We start from the raw sequence: 15,139 nt of genomic DNA, 5'->3' as shown, positions 1-15,139 counted from the left end.
AGCCACTGTCCTATATTCCTTGGGTGGATCACGGCAGCGGGCCGGTTCGGTTCACAAGGCAAAGTATGCAGAGGGTATGATGTCATAGGCTGTTGTTCGTATTGGATGAAGTTATCGTTATTCTCAAATACATTTGACTAGATTAATATATTACTGTAGAAATTATTACATTTTGATAATAGGATATTGCACCATCACGCACTCGCAGGATCCAGCACTCGCTGGAACGTCTCCAGCGTATGTTCCCACACCTTCTGAGGGAACCCCCTCGCTCGATAATCCGCCATAAGCTTCGTCTGCGTCTTATCCGCCCCGTTATAGTTCACCAGATACGACCCCCCGCCTATCTTGCCCGTTGATGCGGAAGCCGTTTTGATGCCCTCCACAAGCGGCGCTCCAACCCTACCGCCATCCCTCGGCTGCGCAGGCGGATAAGCCGCGGACGTCAAGATAAATGTATTCCAAACACCGCTCTGCTCGGCCGTGAGTGAAAACGGCCGACTGAAGAATTTCATCACGGGCGCGACAATCCCACCCACAGATTTGTTGAGAAGAGCCGTGTGGACAATGCCCGGGAAGACGTGGACGAAGCTGATGGAGGGGTGTTGCGCGGCGAGGTGCTCCATCGCGAGGGAGTTCATGGTGGCGGCGTATTTCGCGGACGAGAGGAAGGACCAGGACTTTTTCAAGTCGAAGTTGGCTTCGTCGACTTGGCCTTCTGTGCCGGGGCCGAGGACGCTTACCACGCGGGCGGGGGCGGTTGAGGCGCTGAGGAGTGGAAGGAGGTTGTGGATGAAGCGCATGCGGGAGTAGAAGCGGAGGGCGTGGTTGTTTTCGAGGCCTTCTTTTGTATCTGTTCATTTTTATTAAAATTGGATCTATTGGGAGTGGGCGAAGGGGGAAAAGGAATGCTTACCCTCCTTGGACATGTGTAAATGTCCGGTCGACAAGAATAGCAGGTCGACTGCCTTTTCGTGGGCTTTGATCTTCGAGCATGCTTCGTCGACGTTGCTTAGTAGAGACACGTCGGACTGGATGAAGTGGAATGACCCCTCGGGATTAGAGGCTTTGAGCTCGTCGATAATTTTCGATCCGGTTGTCTCGTTACGCCCGATGAGATAAATGGTGGGCTTCTTGACGACAGTCGCTAGCTCTCTTGTGGTCGCCTCGCCGATCCCGCTGGTCGCGCCGACGAAGACGGCCACGTAGTCGGGTCGGTAGTCATTGAGAGAGGCGTTCGACTGACGAGCTTGATTGATTGTTGCCATCGTTGGACAGTTTGCAGGATACGCTGATTACTCGGTGGTGTCGTTATATGGATTCTGAAGTAAGTGGACAGCTGCTGTGTTGTTGGGTTTGTCACAGAGGATGATGTCATTGACATGGGATCATCACCGTGGGTCAACCAGAGCTGAGGGGAACTTAGTCTAACCCTCGATCCGGGTGTATGGCGCTCATACTTGATCCCATCGAGAGGACACCGTTTTCGTGGTGGTAAAGAAAGGCCAGTATGTTTTGCCCGGTGTATGCCGATCTGTGCATCATTAGCTTGAGATTTCCCCCATAATCCTGTATACTTACCACCTAGAAAGGAGTCCTTGTTGCTTGTCCTCACAGCAGTACCATATGGAGCTACCAAAATTAGCACACGCACAATTATTATGCTCTAGAACATACCGATTAATGGAATGTTGACTCCAATCTGACCCACGTTGACCTTGCGTTGGAAGGTACTGGCGTGCTTCCCACTGCTCGTGAAGATGGAACAACCATTGCCGTATTTATTCTGGTTAATCAGGGCGATGGCCTCGTCCAGTGTATCAACCTGCATGCAGATGAGCACCGGTCCAAAGATCTCGTTCTGGTAGCATTCCATGTACGTCTCCACGCCGATCAGAATGCTCGGGCCTAGGAAATTGCCGTCAGGATAGTCAGGCACATGCACGTCGCGCCCGTCCAGGAGAACCATGGCGCCTTCTTCGACTGCCCGATCGATCATCTCGGTGACTTTGGTCTTTGCCGCCCGGTCGATCAAAGGTCCGATCTTGGACTGTTTATCGTTTCCACTACCGACAACCATCGACTGTGCTAGATCTACCAGCTTTGGTATCCACTCTCTGGTATTTCCGACGAATATTGCCACGCTGAGTGCCATACACCGCTGACCGGCTGCTCCAAAGGCACCTCCTGCAATCGCGAACAAGGTCGACATCATGTTAGCGTCCTCCAAGACGACCCCGTGGTTCTTGCCCCCGCACTCGGCCTGGATCCGCTTTCCAGCGGTACGCGCCAGGTCGTGAACTGCATTGGCTGCGGGTTCGGAGCCTACAAAGCTGATGGCCTGTACCAGGGGCTGCGTTACGAGATTTTGCACTGTCGATGGCCCTCCGTGGAGGATGTTGTACACCCCTGGTGGAAAGTCGGCTTGGATCATCGCTTCCGCCAGGATGCCCGATACGGATGGAGCCCTCTCAGAGGGTTTCAACACCACGGTGTTTCCCGTGATGAGTGCATACGGCGTAGACCACAGGGGAATCATGAACGGGAAGCTAAACGGGGTGATAGACACGCACACGCCCTGCCACATCAGTCAACCCAGACCCTGGGCAGAACCAATTGGGAGGAACACTCACTACCGGCTCGTAAAATGTCTGCAACAACGTGGGGTCAGACCCGAGATACATCCCTGCCATCTCGGGGCCAATCGAACAGGCAGCATGGATAGAGTCTAGACCCCGAAATACCTCTGCTTCCGCGTCGGAAATCGTCTTTCCCACTTCGCGACAGAGACAGCTCACCTATCAGCTGTCAGCATCATTCGGCTAAGATTCATGGTTGCTGTCTCACTATCATCGGAGACATATCCCGCAACACGTCGATCAATTTGAGGAGATACTCCCTGCGAGTCTGGAACCCGATTGCGGCCCACTCCGGCTGAGCAGCATCAGCGGCGTCGACAGCGCTCTGGATCTCATGGTGTGTGCTGCTGGGTACGCGCGAGAGAAGCCGTTGCGTTGTCTATCCTGACATCAGCAAGCCCATCCACCAAATCAGTCTACTGAGTGCCTACAGGATCCAAGGCGCTGGTCCAGTTCTTGGACTTGGACATCACGTGCCGATTGTTGATAAACAGCTGGGTGACCGAGGGTCTGCTGCGGGGAGCAGCGCCATCTGGCGTGGCTATACTGCTAGGAGTGTTGGACAGTGCTTTTGGTCCATTCTCGCCTCTCTAGACATCCATCGTTTAGTCTAATGGATATCACAAGGCATTGGAGATCTTATCGTGCTGTCGGATATCAACGCACCTCTAGATCTCTCACACCAAACGATAAGACCGTATCATCGCTCGGGCTAGACGAACCCCTGGAGAAGGGGTTGAAGCGCACACGGCGTGGGGACTCCACAATCTTAGGCATTTTCTAGAACAATACTGTGATAAAATACATCGAGAAAAACGATCACCATCTTGGATGATGCTGTGTCCGCGGGCGTTCTTATCAATCGCGGATGGTTTCTGATAACGATAAGGCGAGTGTGCCATTACATAAAGCCACATGATAAGGCGAGGGAAGTGGACTCGATTGAGCCTATCACCGTCGGTCAAGCATTGCCAGATCCACTTCATCTTCTTATAGTCCCGACAGATCTTGGCAGGATTCGGCTTCTAACTTTAGAGTTGGGCCTGAGATTAGGTGAATATTTCGGGGACAGGAGATCCAATGGCCTCGCTAATTTGACTTACACTAACTAAAAAGTAGAAACCAGTGGCTGTGCAATGTCGTCCATCTCTCCGCCTTTCGATCGTCTTGTACTCGCGCAGAGCCCTTTATATACCCGAGCAGTGGGTCAATATTCGGGTCGAGACGAAGCATGGACCAGTGACAAGCTCTGCTACAACCAGCAAATTGAAAAGCTGTCACCACGGATAAAAACACGGGACCAATCGTCTAAGAAAAGTGTCTATTATGTTCAAGAGATGGCTTCGAGACGTAGATATCTGCAACGCACGAGGTCGCATTCCACCTCCACAGTGGGATACTTCTTTGATGCAGTTGAATAGTTTCTTAGACTCATCATTCCTAGCGGTTCGCTTCTCCCATCCATTGACCCTTGATGATTTCAACAGTAGCCAATTTCTGAGGCTGGGTCGCTGCCAATATCAACTAGAAATGAAGGTTTCGGTTCGGCCATGCTTGATATTGAGCATACTCGGTCGGTGAGAGCACTGACCAAGTAATTACAATCCTGTAGAAGCTATACTGAAAGAATAAGCTTTTTCAATATTACAGAATCTGATCTCCATCCAGTCTCGCACAAGAGCCGAGTTGAAAATTTTCATCAAAATTCAACTGGCATCAACGCGCAGCGGGGTCAGCCGTGGTGGGGCATTGCCCTTACCGGTCAACCAAGCACCGCGTTTCGGTAATACAGCAGGTCAAGGAGTGAAACGGGACAGAGTGCAACAAGAATCAGCTGATCGTTTGGTCCTCACTTATACGAATGTAATTGAAGTAGGAGAGTCGGTGGTTGCCGTCTCGAACAGAAGTGACAGAACGCGAGCAATAGTAGCCAAGGATATCTCCTGCAGCCAAGAAGTTTTATCTTATCAGTTCCAATCGGTGGCAAGTCCGATAAAATACTCTTATCGCTATCTAATCTCCCCACCAATTTTCTGAAACACACAAAAAATAAACCCTTGTCAAGAATTCTTCCGGGATCATCCTGTTCGCTGCTCTATACTAATACGGCGATTCCTGCAGCGTCATACTTCCATAGTTGGTCACTTATAATTTTCATGCTCAATTCCATTCTACCATTCATTCGCCGTCGTCTCCCTACCTACTTGCATTTTTCAACCACAACCATGGCCGAAACCAACGGGGTTCACTCTCTTCCCAAGTCCCTCGACCGCATCACAGTCCTCGAGCAGGATCGCCAACTACTCAGTCTGATGACCATCATCCGTGATGTCAACACCGAGAATCGCGATTTCTGCTCGGCCGTGGAGAGAGTGGCCCCCAAATTGATCGGACTCGGTAAGAATCGCCCTGCCGAAATTTTTTTACCAAGTCCGATTCTTACACTAGCCCCGTTTTAAGCCATCAACCACGTTCCTGTGGAAGCGTATCCCATTCAGACCCCTATCAACAGTACATATGAAGGCCTCCGATTTACGAAGGGTGTGTGCGGCGTTAGCATCCTGCGCGCCGGGGCAAGCATGGAGCAGGCTCTGCGACAGACATGGATGTTAGTACATCCTTTGGAGACGTCAAACCGGAAACGCATACTGACAGGGTCCAGGGGTCCATTGAGCTTTGGTAAGCTCTTAATCCAGCGCGACGAGGAGACCAGCCAGGCGCACATCTTCTACTCCAAGCTGCCGCCGACCATCGCCAACGACAGTACGTCGCATCCATTCTCCACTATCATTAATGTCCTGTATCCTCTAACGAAAACAGTCGTCTTTGTCCTTGAGCCCATGCTGGCCACCGGAGGCTCCGTGATCAAAGCGCTCGAGACTCTCATCGAGTCCGGTGTGTCCGAGGACGCGATCGTCCTCGTTAATATCATTGCGTCAAAGAAGGGTCTGGCTGTTATCTCTGGGAGATTCCCGGCTCTTCGCATCGTCACCGCTGTGGTCGATAATGACTTGACTGATAAGAAGTAAGTTTTCCTCATCTTCTTATCAAGCAGCTCATCGCTAATCTTTGTGACAGCTATATCGACCCCGGGCTTGGCGACTTCGGCGATCGGTTTTACGGCACCTAAATGGAAACAGTTTTGGAGGGCGCATATAGATGGTCATAAAGGCTAGGAGTTCGGATTTAGAATTGGATTTGTCAGTTAGAAGAATCAAGTGGTGGATTTCTGGCATGGACTGGACTGGACTGGTCACTATAACCTTCTGTTTTTCTTTTTTACCGACCCGATTACCCTGGTATAGTTACGGTACAGAGCATTCGTTCCGCATTTGTGATTTTGTCATGTCTGTTATGTCTTCTTTTGGATATATTCTCACTTGGCTATGTTTATAGATAGATATGGGCAATGCAGGCTCTCATTAATAGAGTCCATTGACACGCTAATCATGAGAGCGTGTTCATCTCCGCTATCCCCGGTGTCAGGACGGATTTATCGTGTCGTCTACCGCCGCATCCACAGCGCCGACCACGGTGAACCCTCAAACGAGACTCCATCCGCGTTCGCCAGTTCTACAGAAATGGGTGTCTCGAGAGGAAGTAACCTCGCTATCCAATCATCCAGCCCCGTCCAGGCACGAACGAACGAAATTTCGATATTAGTGGGAACATATTGCAGGATACCGATCTACAGCAGTGCCAACTTCTCATTACGTCCAGTGGATCCACGCCAACGCCTGTTCAATGTGTGGTGGTTTTGCGAGGCTTGACCTTACTTTATGGACTACCGAGTCGCTTCGTCCGGGAAGAAACATTTGTGACACAGGCGTCGGATGTTCTCCATCAAGCCGATGAATATTGTCAGGCTTGAAGCAGGACACGATCATGGCTTTTTCTCGTTCTTGGCTATTTATGACAGACTCTGCTAAAGATGGACAACGGTCTTGGCTTCTTGATTTCTTGGCTAAGCAGCCAAAGTGACTTCATCGAATTCTTAGGAGTGATTGGGCAGGTTTTCAACGCTGAAATCAAATTCTGAGTGACTCTCTATTGAATGGAACGATGTGTCTGATCGTGTATTATCTAACAACGCAATTGCGAAGATAATCTCGTTATTCTGCTCAATTGTGATGCTCACGCGAGCATTATATATCTCGGAGATAACCGCGAGATCTCTATCTTATCGAAGACTATCTTATCCGATAAGATAAACACTTATCTCCCGATAAGCCCCGCTTTGCCAGGTGTAGATAAACAGATAATCAGCAAGCATGGCCATCTTTTGTTGACACTCTTCCATCCACACCATTTTCTATCCATACGCATCATCGAGTCTCTTCATCGCCAATATGACCTTAGATCCCAAAATCGAGTACCTCCTCAGCCTGAAAGCTGTCCGCGAGAGAGCCCACATCGTGTTCAAGCACGCGGAACAGGGCAAGCTGCACCACTTTGACTACCATGCGGACCGCCTAGACGAAGCCGCCAAATATGTCATGGACATTATCGAGGTGAGCACTGAATTCCTTCATTTATTCGGGTAAGGTTCTATGTTACTGACTCCCATACAGCGCGATTTCGGCCCCGATCGGTACAGCCTCATCCCGCCGCACGGCCGGTGGCAGCATTTCAACGTAGGCGGGGTAGACCGCATCAGCAAGCTGCTCGAGCAGTGGGAGCAGCAAGGCTACGATGCTCAAGAGAAAGTCCGCAGCCTGGTAGACCTGTTCTTTGTGTCGGTGTTGCTGGACGCGGGGGCGGGGGATACTTGGCGGTATGAGGAGGCGCAGAGCGGGGCTGTCTATACCCGCAGTGAGGGGATTGCTGTCGCCTCCTTGCATATGTTTCTTGACGGGGCGTTTGCGAATGCGGGCTCGGAAAGGAAGGACGTCGTTCATGGTAAGTGTTTTCATATCGATACGGCCGGTTCGTGCTGTTGCGTTGGTAGATGCTGACGACTTTTGAAGGCGAGGCGCTGGGGAATATCACGGTGGATGCCATCCGTCGTGGATTTCAGGTGAACGATGGGACGAACCCTCTGGTTGGAGCGACGGCCCGGACAGAGATTCTTCAAAGACTGGGTGCCTCGTTTCTGAGGCTCCAGGATGTGTTTGGGCCGTCTGGACGCCCGGGGAATTTGGTCGGTATGTTGCTACTTTTTCTGACCTACATTGCCCAATCTTTATCATTCACATTCTAATCCGATATGTTGCAGACTACCTCCTAAAGCAGGGGACCGGAGCAACCATCGACTACAGCGACCTGTGGAGCGCCCTGCAAAGAACCCTCATCCCCGTCTGGCCAAGCGACCGCACCCGCGTCCATGGACAGCCCATCGGAGACGCATGGCCGCTAAAGGTCCTAGCAGAAGCCCTAGAGTCCGACCCCGACACCGAAACAGCGTCCATCCAGCCATTCCACAAGCTGACACAGTGGCTCGCATACTCGCTCATGGTACCATTCCAACGGCTCCTGTCCGCGACCTGGAAAAATGCAGACCTTGGCACCGGGCTACCGGAGTATCGCAACGGCGGGCTGTTCGTCGACATGGGCGTCCTCACCTTGAAAGAGGAGGCACAGACCAGGGGCCTGGCGGCCGCGGGGAGTAGTAATGGCCTGCCGTGTTTCAGTGCCGGGGGTGATGAGATTGTTGAGTGGCGTGCGATGACGGTCGCCTTGCTGGATGTGCTGCACCAGCGGATTTTGAACAGTGGTCGGTTTGGCAGTGTACAGCTGAGTTTGCCGCAGATGCTGGAGGCTGGGTCTTGGAAGGCGGGTCGCGAGCTTGCTGCTGCGAAGCGGCCTGATACTAAGTCTAGCCCTATACTCAACTCTGGAGATGGGACTCTGTTTTGAAGGGTTGCGCTTTAGGTCTACTACCTACATGCTTTAATATCTGACGCATCGGCTATGACCAATACTCGTGGTTAGTATATCTAATCGAATGAAAAGCTGGCTGTGGAAGAACAAGATCATGCAATTGAAATCCTTGACAAACTAGTAGCAAATTATAGTCAGAAAATTTGAGGTCACAATTTGTGAGTCATCCCATCTCAGTGTGATACGGAGATATCCCCTAGGTATGTATTGAAGCCCAATCTTCACATACAGCCATGCTGGCTTGAATCTTTTACATCTGGTTGGGTAGATAGGCAGTTGGCAGGTTAGTTAGGCGTATGCATGTGCATTGCCATACAGGTCTTGCCATGGTATATTTTTTCGATATAAGGTCACAGTAAATCGTGCTTCATGCCTGTTAGTTTCAACAATGTAACCCTTGAGGATCGGGTCTAATATTAGCTGAATTGCCACCCGGCTCATAACCCTTGCAAAGAAAGCAGGAAATTCCCACTAGCTGCAAAAGATGACGCCTTCGTGCTTTGTAAGTAATCTACCACCCCTGGTCTCGTCCAGGAATGCCAACACTTCGCGTGCAGCAGTGGAGAACGGGATACGACCAACGATCAATTCCCCGATATCATTGGCGACCAACAGGCCTCAGGCCCTTATAGACAGTATCACACGTGATCCGTGTGCCGAAGATCCGGCCTGGATGCCTGGGGCCTTCGTTGCATTCCATCATCATTCGTTCAGCCTTCGACCGCGTTTGTACTTGGTGATAATTCCAGTCATTGCGGGCCTAGCCGCCGCGGAGGTTTTTTTTTTTTCAAGCCGGTTTGGTGGAGTTCAAGTCTTGACCCAGAAAAATTCCACGTCAAGCTTTCTGTGCCTGGCCAATGATGGGGTCTATGATCTCCGCAATTGTTGGCCCTGGTCGGGGTTAATCGTCGTTTATCACCGGCGGGCAATCTTTTCTCTAGGGTATAATGCCATGCCGTCCCCCATTTTTGATAGACCGTTTATCCCATCTGGTTTTGTACTTGATTCCTATTTGGTTTTATGATCATTGATTACCGACGAACTAGTGACTAAATACAGGCTATGTCCAAAGAGATCGATCATGGCAAATCGGAGTCCCTTCGTTCTCCCTCCACCTCCCACTCACACACCGAGTCGGAACTCTCGCGGACAGAGACTCAATCGTCACGTCCTGGCCTAGCTCACTCGGTCAAGTCGAGGCTGCGATCCCGTTCTAACGCCAGCGCCTCTCGTATAGACAGGGTGTATTCCGCTGGATACTTAGATGACCAATCTGTCTATCACAGCCATGATTCCAACGACGAGGATGGCAGCGAACCGGTCCTGGAAGCTCGAGACGGTATCGTCAACGAGCGTGATGTCGATCTGGAACAAGGAGCTGGTGCGCATCAAGAACTCGAGAAGTCCGGGACGGGACGGTCAGATCGATCACAGCGCGATCCATACCTGGTAAGTAGACGTTGTCTACCAGCGGCCTCGTGGTCATGGTTAACGCCCAGTAGGTGAAGTGGAATGGATCCGATGACCCAGAGAACCCGAAAAATTGGACCAACAAGAAAAAATGGGCGGCTACCATCACCGTCTCTATGTTTACCTTCATTTCGCCCGTTGCGTCCTCCATGGTTGCCCCGGCGCTGCAGTCTCTGGCGGCGGATTTGAAGATCCATGATGAGGTCGTCATCCAAATGGCTCTATCTATCTTCGTCCTGGCCTATGCTGTTGGTCCGTTATTTCTGGGCCCACTGTCGGAGATATACGGCCGAGTGATCGTCCTTCAGCTCGCCAACCTGGTCTATCTCGTTTTCAACATTGGCTGTGCCGTCTCGCAGACCACCACACAGCTTATCGTCTGCCGGTTCTTTTCGGGGCTGGGTGGTAGTGCCCCACTGGCCGTGAGTGCAACACGCCGCTATCGCCGTTTATAAGTTATGAGCTGACTAGTTACAGGTCGGTGGTGGCCTCCTATCCGACTGCTTTCGCCCGGAAGAGCGAGGCAAAAGCATTGCCATCTACAGTCTCGCCCCGCTCCTAGGTCCAGCTGTCGGGCCCATCGCAGGCGGTTTCATCGCCGAAAACACCACCTGGCGCTGGGTCTTCTACTCGACATCCATCGTGGATGCCTTCATCCAATTCGCCGGACTTTTCTTCCTGCGCGAGACGTACGGCCCAAGGATCCTGCGCGATCGCGCCAAACAGCTCCGCAAGGACACTGGCGACGAATCCTACCAAACCGAAGACGAACGACAGAACAAGACCCTCCTACAAGTCCTCCGCACATCGCTCGTCCGCCCCTTCCGCCTCCTCCTCACCCAGCCCATCGTGCAAGTCATCGCCGTCTACATGGCCTACATCTACGGCATCATGTACCTGGTCCTCTCGACCTTCCCCACCCTCTGGACCAGCCCAGAATACTACAACGAGTCCACCGGCATCGGCGGCCTCAACTACATCTCCCTCGGCCTCGGCTTCTGGTTCGGCTCGCAACTCTGCGCCCCGCTCAACGACCGCACCTACCGCCGCCTCAAAGCGCGCAACAACAACATCGGCCGTCCCGAGTTCCGCACTCCCCTCCTCTACATCGGAGCGGTCATCCTGCCCGCAGGCCTCTTCATCTACGGTTGGACAGCCCAAAACCACGTCCACTGGATCGCGCCCAACATCGGCGCGCTCCTCTTCGGAATGGGCAACATTATCACCTTCCAGTGTATCCAGACGTACACGGTCGACGCCTACACGCGGTTTGCGGCCAGCGCGCTGGCAGCCAGTTCGTTTCTGCGCTCGCTGGCGGGGTTCGGGTTTCCGCTGTTTGCGCCTTATATGTACAAGACGTTGAAGTATGGGTGGGGGAATAGTCTGTTGGCGTTTATTGCGTTGGGGCTGGGGATTCCGGCGCCGATCTTTCTGTGGAGGTATGGGGAGAAGTTGCGGAAGATGAGTCCTTATGCGGCGGGATAATACTGGCTTGGATGAGGGGTAATAGAAGGGAATGATTCATGATAAAAGTGCTTGATTTATGCGATATAATGGTTAATGGGTTGTTATGCATATAATGGACTTGATGAATATGTCAGAATAAATACCCTGCTTGGGCCTTCCTTCGCATTAGACCAATTTAGCTCTAATCCTACTAACCAACCTTTTGTCGCAATACAATTAGACAAGATTACTTACGAAGCACAAAAATGCGATCATACTTCTTGTAGCCAAGTGGTGCTTCTTTTCAAAGTTCATAAACCTCGACGCGTATCATCGGCGTTGTTCTCGCGTCTTACCTTTAGTTTGATCATGGCTGCTTTTTTAGAAGTTTCCCTTTAAATGAGTATGGTCGAACTATCCTAAATCATTAGGATACCTAGGATCCCAGATCTATATCTTAAGTCGACTATGCGATGTCACCGCAAGCTTATAAGCCAGCACCTTATGCTACGCGGGATAACACACGCTTTTCCCAAATAGGAACGCTATAGAAGATGAATACGCAATTACGTAGTAATAACAAGGCTGTTATAATATCAGACCATGCAGATCATTGCAGGCAGACGAATAGTATAAATACCAGCCGAGTAGGTCAATAGTCATCAGGATACACCCTCACTGCCTTATTAATATATAAGACCCTAGAACAAGTGCTTTGCAGAGATATCAAGATTTGCAACAATTGATTCCATGGATAAAAGACCCTATCTTACACCTATACTGCGTTATGTCTGTTTCTTTGCTCACTGTAGGATTGATTCATTCCTCGGTGAGGCTATTAGGCACCAGGAAGAACAAACACAGCCACGATCTGCGACCCCTGGGATGATTGAGCTGGACCTCCAACACTGAACACTCAACAGGTATGAGAAGGTCTAATCCAGCTTGGATCGTTCAAATCGATGTCGTAACATTGTCCAATATCCCGATGTTTCTTACATCCGACCAGCAGTATTTTCCATACTGTATGTACTTGGAGTACTCGTGGATTGGTATGCGGAAACCGAACCGTAATGGGGAGGAGACCATACGCGGTAAGCCGTATTCGTATTGCCACGTATTTGCTGTCTATCTTCTTTGTGCTGGTAAGTATTTAGAGATGATAGAGACAATAGAATACAGATGTATTACAGGCCCAGTTGATTTGATCTAGATGTCAATATTATACATCAGTGCATTAAGAAAGACCAGACGGCGTCGGGGCTGAAGCCGCGTGACGGGATTAGACTTTCTGTGTTGTCTTGTCTGTTCTGTACGCGTCTGTAGTACTGTATTACAGATATATCTTCAACACTCATAGGATTGATGTAGAATCTCATATATATTAATATCTCTCTTTGAAGACCATTTATTATTAACAAGTAAATAAGAGTATAACAATAATTAACTGGTTGATATGTACTCAAATGGAATAAATGAATCAATTGATAGGGGCGGTAAGTTATGTAAGTCTGACCCGTTTTGTCTTGTCCTGTCTTGGTCTCGTCTCGTCTCGTCTCGTCTCGTCTTGTTCTTCCCCCGTCAAAACTCTTTCATTTCAACTTTTCTTCCCTTTTCACCCTCTCCCCTCGAGTCTCCCCCCAAACCCATCTCCTCCCCCCCATCATATCCCATCATATCCTCCCCAATTTCATCTCTTTTTAATCTCTAGTCCTGTTAATCCTTTCCATCCACCCACCATCGATCTATTCAATCCCTTCGTCGTGAACATGGGTCGTACCGTCGACCAGGAAGTTCACGCGGCGTTCGTCGAGTTCCGCGCCAAGGAAGACGATAAGGTGCGTGACTGACTGCCGTATTTCTCGTAATATTTCATCCCGCGGTTCAACCCAGCGTCTCTAACACTTCGCCTTCCTCGTCCCTCAGTGTCTCTCCGTCCAGTGCATCTACTGCCAGCAGGTTCGTGCGAAGAACACTTCCCGCCAGAAGCAGCATCTCCTCGAGTGCCCCGGTCTGCGTGGCCACGCCAATCCCCAGGCCCAGTCCCAATCCACCCCCAACGGCATCACCGCGACCAACGGATACCCTCCCACCCCCAATGGCGCCGCGGCCACCGCACCAGGCGCTGGCCCGGGCCCCGGTGCCCTGCCCACTCCCAATGGACCCATGATGTCCAACGGCGTCAACCCCCATGCCACTCCGATGCAGACCCCGCTGCAGAACATGCAAGGCCGTGCCTCGCTGCCCACCACCGCTCCCACGGGTGCGCCCTCCGCCTCCTCGGCCTCCCAGCAGGCACAACGGACCACCCCCAAGTCGTCGTCCAAACCGAAGACCTCCTCGACCAGTCTCCCCGCCCCTCCGTTAGATGACGTACATGCGGCGTTTGTCGAGTTTCGCGCTAAGGAGGAAGACAAGGTAAGACGCGCGGCGGAATAAAGGAACGCGGGATGCTGATGGGAGATATAGTGTCTGTCCGTACAATGCATCTACTGCCAGCAGGTTCGCGCCAAGAACACCAGCCGACAGCGCCAGCACCTTCTCGAGTGTCCTACCTACCTCAGCGTTATGAAGGACTCCATCCCCGCCAACAACCTGCTTCACACATTCCCCGAAGGCGACGTGGCGCGTTCGCTGCAGATCCCGGCGCCCTCTCTGGAGCTGGACTTCCGGATGAGCATCAAGATGAACCCCAAGGTCGCCGTGGGACAAAGTATCTGGGGTCAGAGGGATTGGGTGACCTTCATTGGGGGGCAGTGGGCCGGCCGGTGGGGCAAGGGTATCGTTCTGGTGAGCTCTTCCTTTGCTATTAGGATTTACGTATGAACAGATGAAGCTAACCATCCTCAGCCCGGAGGACAGGATTCTCAGATCGTGACGCGAGAGTCGGCCACGAACCTGCAGGCGAACTACCTACTCCAGACCGCTGACGACCCACCCGCATTCATTGTCGCAAAGACCCAAGGATGGCTGACGGGGGCCAAGGACGTGTTGGACAAGGTCAACGACCAGACTTCGGCCGACACGGTCAACCCCAACACGTACAAGTACCGCGTCTGTATTTCGATGGAGACCGGGGACGAGCGCTACGCGTTCTTGAACACGCTCATGTGGATCGGCAGCGGGTGCCGCCGGGGCCAAGAAGGTTAGCATCATGTCCAGTGTACCGCTGCATCACCGTGCAAAGCTAACCAAAGCAGTGATCTTTGACTCGTTCCGCGTCAACTGATGTGTTACGATTGCGCTTTTGTTTGTCCGTTTTTGAGCGAGTAATATGTGTTTGATGGGGAAATTGATCTCGTCGGTTGCGCATCATTTCAGCTTGGTCCTGACATCTTTGTCCAGCGCTTCCGTCTCCAGGCGTGCCCAGATACGCATGGAGTGGCCGGGGCTGGCCACTGACCTTGACTATTTATTTCACTTCTTTACATGTGTAGGGTATTCGGTTTCCGGTGCAGTTCTTGAGCTTCGTGTTTTATTTCGTTGGTCCTTAGGCGGGATACCTGTATCTGTAACCAGAATGGAAAAACTCGTATTGATAGTGTAGAGTACCTGCCAGATAACAGGATATACAGAGTCACGGGATACAAACTACACAATACATCAAAGTAATTAAACAAATACCCAACAGACAGATTGATCTATAGAGTATATACTGGGCTGAAGAAGTAAACAATCGTACCAAACCGCGTCCGTCCCGGTAT

The 15,139-nt window shown here is 51.4% G+C and overlaps 6 protein-coding genes across 6 annotated transcripts; 4 read left to right on the top strand and 2 right to left on the bottom strand.

Moving 5' to 3' along the window:
• Positions 1-194: 194 nt before the first annotated feature.
• On the bottom strand, positions 195-1,268 carry P168DRAFT_320856 (putative short-chain dehydrogenases/reductase; the record flags this gene model as incomplete). Its single annotated transcript, XM_024840403.1, has 2 exons — positions 195-853; positions 917-1,268. 2 exons carry the CDS (start codon positions 1,266-1,268, stop codon positions 195-197), a joined length of 1,011 nt encoding a protein of 336 aa, XP_024690904.1.
• A 186-nt stretch (positions 1,269-1,454) lies between these two features.
• On the bottom strand, positions 1,455-3,416 carry P168DRAFT_320855 (methylmalonate-semialdehyde dehydrogenase; the record flags this gene model as incomplete). Its single annotated transcript, XM_024840402.1, has 7 exons — positions 1,455-1,534; positions 1,582-1,632; positions 1,678-2,578; positions 2,634-2,798; positions 2,848-3,018; positions 3,071-3,229; positions 3,306-3,416. 7 exons carry the CDS (start codon positions 3,414-3,416, stop codon positions 1,455-1,457), a joined length of 1,638 nt encoding a protein of 545 aa, XP_024690903.1.
• A 1,448-nt stretch (positions 3,417-4,864) lies between these two features.
• On the top strand, positions 4,865-5,863 carry P168DRAFT_273406 (uracil phosphoribosyltransferase; the record flags this gene model as incomplete). Its single annotated transcript, XM_024835371.1, has 5 exons — positions 4,865-5,036; positions 5,100-5,247; positions 5,302-5,402; positions 5,460-5,664; positions 5,718-5,863. The coding sequence occupies 5 exons, from the start codon at positions 4,865-4,867 to the stop codon at positions 5,767-5,769; spliced, it is 678 nt and encodes a 225-aa protein (XP_024690902.1). The 3' UTR covers positions 5,770-5,863.
• A 1,082-nt stretch (positions 5,864-6,945) lies between these two features.
• Positions 6,946-8,721, top strand: P168DRAFT_257576 (URC4/urg3 family protein). The gene is made up of 4 exons (XM_024834562.1): positions 6,946-7,150; positions 7,211-7,538; positions 7,607-7,783; positions 7,855-8,721. The coding sequence occupies exons 1-4, from the start codon at positions 6,989-6,991 to the stop codon at positions 8,493-8,495; spliced, it is 1,308 nt and encodes a 435-aa protein (XP_024690901.1). The 5' UTR covers positions 6,946-6,988; the 3' UTR covers positions 8,496-8,721.
• An 860-nt stretch (positions 8,722-9,581) lies between these two features.
• Positions 9,582-11,474, top strand: P168DRAFT_240231 (MFS transporter; the record flags this gene model as incomplete). Its single annotated transcript, XM_024833703.1, has 3 exons — positions 9,582-9,968; positions 10,022-10,411; positions 10,467-11,474. The coding sequence occupies 3 exons, from the start codon at positions 9,582-9,584 to the stop codon at positions 11,472-11,474; spliced, it is 1,785 nt and encodes a 594-aa protein (XP_024690900.1).
• A 1,588-nt stretch (positions 11,475-13,062) lies between these two features.
• P168DRAFT_257572 (DUF3237 domain-containing protein) lies at positions 13,063-15,044 on the top strand. Its single transcript, XM_024834561.1, has 5 exons — positions 13,063-13,273; positions 13,362-13,853; positions 13,905-14,225; positions 14,286-14,580; positions 14,636-15,044. The coding sequence occupies exons 1-5, from the start codon at positions 13,205-13,207 to the stop codon at positions 14,662-14,664; spliced, it is 1,206 nt and encodes a 401-aa protein (XP_024690899.1). The 5' UTR covers positions 13,063-13,204; the 3' UTR covers positions 14,665-15,044.
• Positions 15,045-15,139: the final 95 nt, after the last annotated feature.

Source organism: Aspergillus campestris (assembly GCF_002847485.1).
Source record: "Aspergillus campestris IBT 28561 chromosome Unknown P168scaffold_10, whole genome shotgun sequence".
Classification (NCBI taxonomy): Eukaryota; Fungi; Ascomycota; class Eurotiomycetes; order Eurotiales; family Aspergillaceae; genus Aspergillus; species Aspergillus campestris.
The sequence above is the reverse complement of the archived record's forward strand: the minus strand, read 5'-3'. Positions and strand labels throughout refer to the sequence as shown.

Bases quoted from the DNA above. Each gene is read 5' to 3' on its own strand.
- P168DRAFT_257576 (XM_024834562.1), top strand. From the start codon at position 6,989: ATGACCTTAGATCCCAAAATCGAGTACCTCCTCAGCCTGAAAGCTGTC. The intron at 7,539-7,606 runs GTAAGTGTTTTC...CGACTTTTGAAG, and splicing joins AAGGAAGGACGTCGTTCATG to GCGAGGCGCTGGGGAATATC. The intron at 7,784-7,854 runs GTATGTTGCTAC...GATATGTTGCAG, and splicing joins ACGCCCGGGGAATTTGGTCG to ACTACCTCCTAAAGCAGGGG.
- P168DRAFT_257572 (XM_024834561.1), top strand. From the start codon at position 13,205: ATGGGTCGTACCGTCGACCAGGAAGTTCACGCGGCGTTCGTCGAGTTC. The intron at 13,274-13,361 runs GTGCGTGACTGA...CTCGTCCCTCAG, and splicing joins GCGCCAAGGAAGACGATAAG to TGTCTCTCCGTCCAGTGCAT. The intron at 14,226-14,285 runs GTGAGCTCTTCC...AACCATCCTCAG, and splicing joins GGGGCAAGGGTATCGTTCTG to CCCGGAGGACAGGATTCTCA.